The sequence below is a fragment of the Echinops telfairi genome, unplaced genomic scaffold (assembly GCF_000313985.2).
Source record: "Echinops telfairi isolate 266 unplaced genomic scaffold, ASM31398v2 ScPeMD7_7467;HRSCAF=8505_1, whole genome shotgun sequence".
NCBI classification, from domain to species: domain Eukaryota; kingdom Metazoa; phylum Chordata; class Mammalia; order Afrosoricida; family Tenrecidae; genus Echinops; species Echinops telfairi.
The window spans coordinates 23057733-23064658 of record NW_022111368.1 but is presented as its reverse complement, the minus strand read 5'-3'; the positions used below and the strand labels follow the sequence as shown (position 1 = coordinate 23064658).

Sequence of the window (6926 nt, the reverse complement as noted above, 5' to 3'; positions counted from 1 at the left end):
GCCGTCCTTCACCGTGAGTCTGGGTAGTGCTGAACTTGAGAAAAGCGTTCGCTGCAGAAGTGAGTGCAGGCGGCCCATACCGAAGCATGTTTTGTTCTGAAGTCAAGCTCCTGGTCCTAAAAACAACTCCCACGGCGTTTTTCAGAATCCAGTTCAAGATTTTGATTGATTGTTTTAACTTGAAAATGAGCATGAGGAATTTTGGGTCATGCTTGTTGCTTGTAGGTTACCACTGCCTTCAAGTTGGTTCTGGCTCGTAGTGACACAGGACAGTGTAGGACTGCCCCATAGGGCTTCTGAGGCTGTACGTCTGTTGCTTCAGCTTGATCCGTGGATTCACATTGTGGTCGACCCCCGGTTCACAGCCAGGCGCCTAACCACTGCACCATCGGAGCGCCTCGTGTATAACTTAGCCACTGGATTTTTTTTTTTTTAAATCCGCAATGGAGGAGATTTTTCATAATTTATTATGTAGGGTCCTTGGGGTTTTTTTTTTTTTTGAGAAGTAGCAATACTGTTAAGACCTAGAAAAGCATTTAAAAAGTCTTCCAGTTACGTCTGAAGTAGAGTTCCCTCGTGCCCATTCATATTAAAGGCCTTTGATGGGAGTGGTTGTATTACATAAATGATTCAATGATATCAGCAGATGTCATTTCTGTGGACATCAGTAATCTATATTTTGTATTTGAGGTAATTTTTATCCAAAATGTTTGTATTTGATTGCTGTCTTACACTCATTTCGTATTCTGCCTTGAATATGCAGGGCTCTGTTCTACATATTAAGTGAGTTTTTGTAACAGGTAATTCTTATTTCTAATTAACTTCTTCATTGTGTAGCATGCAAATTGGGAGAGTATCTCAAGTCTGCGGTTTTTATTTGGGGAACTTTTCCATTTTACTCTGCTAAAAGAGTAGTTGGGGAAATAATTTAAAATTAAAACACTTCCTTCCTTTTCTCTGCTTTGACACACTCAGATTTGTGAAACTCTTCCTACAAAACCTCTTCTCTCCTAACATGTCTACTCTCCTGCTCGTTGCCTGTTGATATGCATATACCATTAGGAATGCTGTGATAAAAACTTCAAAACTTTAAAAAAAAATTAAAACCATTTCTTTTGATTTGTATTGGGAACATTCCTTAGGTAGGGGTACCTGAGTGATGTATTTTCTTAAGCTGCTCATGTTAGCTGCCCGTTACTTTACCTTTTAAGCTCACTTATGAAGAATCGTTTTCCCTGTCCATGGCGCTACCTGCTCACCGCTCCCTTCCCCCACCACCCTTACCCTCCAGGTCTCCCCGGGACCGTGGGTCCTGCTGCTGTCTCCACGGGCATGCCTCCCGTGCCTATCCTATATAGGTAGGCACATTGACTATGACATAGCCCAAACTGATAAAATAAAAATAAATAATAATAATAAATAAAAATAATAATTAAATAATATACAAAAATCCCGGGTCTGTGCGTTGGCCTTCATGACTGTCCCGGAGCTGCCCCTCCCGGCCTGGAGCACCCCCTTGGGGGCGCCTCAGGGGTTTCGTAGCTTTTCCTTGCTCTAGCTGCTGGTCTGGTAGGCTCACTTCTTGGTTCACTCTGCTTTGGGGGGGGGTGTTCAGACCGCACTGCCTCCCCACCATGTGACCCCAGAAATGTCCTCTGTCGCAGTCTGCTCCAGTAAGGGGACAGTGTGACACGTCGGTTGCCCAGTCCCCTCTGTCCCATTAGCTCCCTGCAGGGACATCATCCTCCAAACCTGGTGTGCCAGTGTGGGGTCCAGTCCGGCTCTCTCTTTCTCTTCCTCCCTCGAGGCCAGCCTCCATGTGGGTGTGGCATGCTGGCCCTTCGCCCCAACCTGTAGGTTCAGTGCCTCTCTCGGCCACACCCACTCGCAGGGAGGAGGTCAGTTTGGCTCTGGTTGGGGAGCCCTGTAGCTCTCTCTTTTCATGTATTCTTCCATGTGGCCACGTTGTCCTCATGGTTTGGTGCATCATGGTAGGGTCTGCATGCCCACTCCCAATTCTGTGGAGGCAAGACCAGCACTCACCCCGAAGACCAGTACTCTCGGGGAACAACTGGGGTGTTGGAGTCAATAACAAGGAGGAGATCGGGATCCGAGGGGCGGGGGTGTTGGAGCAATAGCAAACTAGTTAAGAGGAGGTACCAAGAGGGCCTATGTACATATATTTATATGGCAATACTTTGAGGTAGGTGATGAACTTCGGGTCTCTGCTTATACCCTCCCTCAATACAAGAACACTTTGTTCTAACCAATCATCAGTCTGAGATGTTCGCCCTCCCGACACAATCGCTGAAGACAAAAATGGGTGCATAAGCAAATGTGGTGAAGAAGGCGGGTGTTGCCCGGCTATTAAAAGATACAGCATCTGGGGTCTTAAAGGCTTGAAATTATACAAGCCGCCATTCACCAGTGAAGCAATAAGTCCACATGGAAGAAGCACACTGCCAGTGCATTCATGAGGAGTCATAGGGACTGGGTAATAGGCATCAGAAGACACATAATAAACAAAAACATATTGTTGAGGGTGGGGGGGTATTGAGCAGCGAGCCAAAGCCTGTCTATAGACAATGGAACAATCTCCCCACAGAGGACCCACAGGGAAGGCATGAGTCACAAGGATGCAGTAAAGCATCGATAAAACACACTATATTCCTCTGGTTCCTTGAGGCTTCTTCACCCCCCACTACCATGTCCTAGTGCTGCTGCTCAATTCAGACTAGACCGGGACCTGTAGAGATAAGAGGTAGAGTTAAGAGATGGTAGAGATAAGAGATGGGAGCTCACGACACACAGAATCCAGGAACAGGAGCGGGAATAGTGATACCAGAAGGTTAGGGGGAAGCAGGGGAGAGGAAGGGGGAGCCTATGGCAATGATCGACACATAACCATACACCCCTCTACAGGGGGAAGAACAGAAACCTGGAGGAAAGTGTCTGGACCGCGGTCGATGTGAGAGATGAAATAATAACAGCGGACAATCTATCGGGGTTATGGGGACGGAGGGGGAGGGGTGGGGAGGAGCCGATACCCAGGGCTCAGTAGAAAGTAAATGTCTAGAAAAGAATGAAGGCAACACATGTACAAACATGCCTGATTCCATCGATGTATGGATTGTGACGAGCTGTACGAGCCCCCAATAAAATGATTAAAAAAAAAATCATCTTAAAGATGACACCCAGAAGAGCTCACACTGTTTCCGTTAGGGCTGTCCTCTGGTGAAGAAGGAAAAGAAAATTTCCTGTGCACTAGAGCATTCTTTTGGAATGGTAAAACACACACATTTGTGTTTGTCAACCATTGTTATCTAGGTTGGGTTTTGGATATCCTCCTGGACCGTGCTTAGAACTAAGCTCTTTTTTTCAAAAACCTCTTATATAACACACCCTCCCAATTTCATTACATATATATTTTTTAATAAAGTGGGATTTTCCCTGTTGGGGAGCCAGTTTTCTTTTTAGCAACTTTTTGACATCATGGTTTGCATGGTTGTGAATTTTCTGCACTCACTTCAGTTGTCTGCCTATAACCGTGGCTTATAATCAGATGTACAGAGCATTGGAAATCTCGGCATGTTGGCAGCCAGGCCACTTTGCTCAGGTGCTTTACTCAGTGCAGCTTACCTGTGAGAGAGTTTAGAATGACTGAGGTACGGAGAGGGAATGCCAACAGAAACATTGTAAACATTGTCTCTAACAGCAGGTTTTAAAAGAACATTTACTTAAAAATTAACAGCAGATCCAGTTTGTAATACTCGTCATTTCTAACACTGTTATTTTCTCACGACTATATTCTTCTGACTATTTGTACTTGGTCTTTTACAAGTGATCAAGGTTTCCCTGGAAACATAAAGTGGAGAAGTCAGCAAGGCAGGCTGTAGGTTTCTGTGTTCCAGGGAGCTTCACAAACTGAGTGGGAACATGGAATGAAAAGATCACGGAATTTCCCCCTGACTCTTTGGAGCCCCTTGTATATGAAGAGATTGCTTAGTCTGAGCTTTTGTTTCATCTGACTGTGAAATCCTGAGATAGATGCTTGCGTGGACACCACACCTAATAGGTGGTGAGGTAGTTACTAACAGTGGTTGGCCTAGACTTCTTTGAGTTACGTGATGCTGAAGGTTGACCTGGGGAAGAATGAAATACTCTACAAAGGGGAACCTCGGGGAGGGGCTTCTTGGGACTACCTCGATGGCTAGCTTTTTAAAATCTTTCCCGCAAATATCTTTCAAGCGATTTGAAATTAGCTCAGCTAGATATGTTCAGCAGAAGAAAGATGACGGGTTGTGGCTTCCACAGGGTCAGTTCTCTTCTACCTGTAGGGTGGTTATGAGTCCTAACTGCGCTGATGGCTGGGGGTTGGGTGGGGTTTTTTAAGTGTGTTCCAGGAAAGCACTAAGATTAATGTCCAAATGAGGTCTGCACTGGTTGGGAAATAGGGCAACCTCGTAATTTGCCAACCTCAAAAGTAAATTTACATGAAAATGAGTGTAGCATTTTATAGGTTAAGTACCATTTCCCCTGTTCTACTAAGTATATGATTTTAGTGGGACAGCAATGTTTCTCTTCGTGTGATCTCAAGGACCAGTGTCATCCATAGCTGCACTGTCCAGTTGGGCAGCCACTCATCACAAGTGGCCAAGGTACTTATTATCAGAGCTGTAACTCCTCAGCCATACTAGCAACATTGTCAGTGCCTCGCTAGCCACGTGTGGCCGTTGGACATGCAGATAAAGGACATTCCATCCCAGCTTGAAAGTTCGAATGATAGATGAGTAGGAGAAGCCAGGTGCAGTTGCAAACCTTTTTCCTTGTGTTGTACGTAAGATTACTTTCAGGGTAACTGGAGTGTTTTGCATACTTACTTTGAAGACTAGGATGGGAAGCATGTAAGTAAGTGAAGGTTCAGGTCTCCATTACCCCCCCTATTTCAGAGGCTTCCCTCAAATTTTCTGAAGCTGTTTAATAGCATGTGGTGGTCTAACAAACTCGTAGATGGAAAGCCAATCAGCCTTCTGGCCCAGGATGACAGCGCAATAACGGTTCCCCGTTTGTTTGCTTTGCCCTTTCCGGGCGAGTGAAGAGGGCTGTGTTCCCCAAAGCATCCTGCCTTACAGTGCAGATCAGAACATAATGCCCCGGCTTTTTTGTGTCCTTAAAACAGGTGTGAATTTGCTAGTGGGTACAGAGAGCGGCCTCATGCTGCTGGACAGAAGTGGCCAAGGGAAAGTTTATCCTCTTATCAACCGCAGACGATTCCAACAAATGGACGTACTCGAAGGCTTGAACGTCTTGGTGACGATATCTGGTAAGGTGTTTTCTTTGTGCGTGTTCAATAAGGCGAACTATGTAAGCATCTATACAGATGTACTAAGAGAAATAGAAGTGCTTTTAAAGAGCTGAACTTTATTTAGCTCATTCCCAGACGTCATGATTACGTGATACACAAGTCTAGTGTGGTTTTATAGTACAGTGATAGGAAGATGTAGTCTAACACCCAGGTGCGTACTCGTACTCTGGCTCTTGTAGAGAGCCAGCTTGAGCACAATGCGAAATTGACATCTCCCACGGCCAGGCCAGGTGTGTGGGGATAGCAGCATACTGCCTCCATTGCTTGCTAGGTTTAATTGGGCTCTAGTGTCTTAACTTCTTGCCCGGAACTGTTAAAGGCAGTAGGAATTATTCTTTGCCAGGATTGTACAAGCATTGTTTCTTGTTGCTGCTGTTGTTTTCCCCTGAAAACAATTAGTACTAGGTACAAGTTTATCCTTTTAATAACCACATTTTTCCTAAGTGTTTGTATCAATTATTTCAGGGGAAACGGAATGAAAAGATAATAGAACCTTCTGAAACCCTCTCATGTTTATAGTAATAAATGAGAAACTAGTGCAGAAACGCAGTTAGGGAAAATAGTGTCCAGTCTCTTTGAAGGCGCACACCACACCTTAGTCTACACCCGGAGGGGGTGGGGGTGGGGGTGGGGTGGCATGGCCAGTAGCCTGCAGTAAATGATGGCTGGGCAATATTTCAAGCAAAGAGATGGATATGATGCTTTCAGTCAGTGCCCTGACCCCATCCATCTGTCTGTGGTTACCATCCAAAAGTTGGGGCGTGTCCTATCCATGCATTGAAACGTAGCCTGCATTTTTCTTGTCTTTAAGTATTCCTCCGTGTTAACCACTTCACATGGCTACAGGCTATTTTCTAAAACAGATCTCAAAGTTATCCTCTCATCTGTTACTAGTTTCACGTTTAGCGTGCACCCCCTCCCCCCTTTCATTTTCCCCCTCCTGTAAACGTTTTGAACAAATATCCTTGAAGCTTAGTCAACTCTTGGGCATATCCATGCTGGATAGATCTCAATACTACTATTGCTGGGTCAAAGGGAATGGCAAAATTACAAATTTTTAAATAAGCTACAATTTTTATTTAATTATCAGCTATCAACTTTGTGTTTATATAAGATTTTCGTGCCTTTTTTCCCCAGTTTTCAAATACGTAATAAACTTATTGAAATGCAAAATTTCCCCCAACTATATCATACTTAGATGTGAAAATAGCCATTTGAAACTTGAGTATTGCTGTGGTAGGTTTTAGTACTGGAGGAAACGTAACATCTGCAGGTAAAAGCAGCTCCAACTTTATGTTGTGATATGGGGAAGCCAGACAGTTGATGAGAAGCAAGGGCCAGCTGTAGTGGGGCTAACCTGTTCATCTCCTCCTCGGCACGCTTTCTCTCTTTAATCACTGCCGCTGCCCTTCCTGTCTGCTGAAGAACTGCATACTGATCGGGATGTCACGACGAGGGGGGAAATAATCGAGAAATAAAACATTTTTGCCCTCTCTCAGTCACATTTTAGTATATTTTCTAAATCACACAGTATCAGAATAAAACATTATACAGAAAATTA

At 44.5% G+C, this 6926-nt stretch overlaps 1 protein-coding gene across 1 annotated transcript in view; it reads left to right on the top strand.

The window, feature by feature from the left end:
* The window catches only part of MAP4K4 (mitogen-activated protein kinase kinase kinase kinase 4), a gene marked incomplete at its 5' end in the record, with an annotated part of 214671 nt that overhangs the window by 197527 nt on the left and 10218 nt on the right, over positions 1–6926 (top strand). Inside the window, one exon of the mRNA XM_045283822.1 lies at positions 5180–5323. Coding sequence (XP_045139757.1) covers positions 5180–5323 — 144 coding nt within the window. The remainder of the gene's footprint in view (positions 1–5179; positions 5324–6926) is intronic.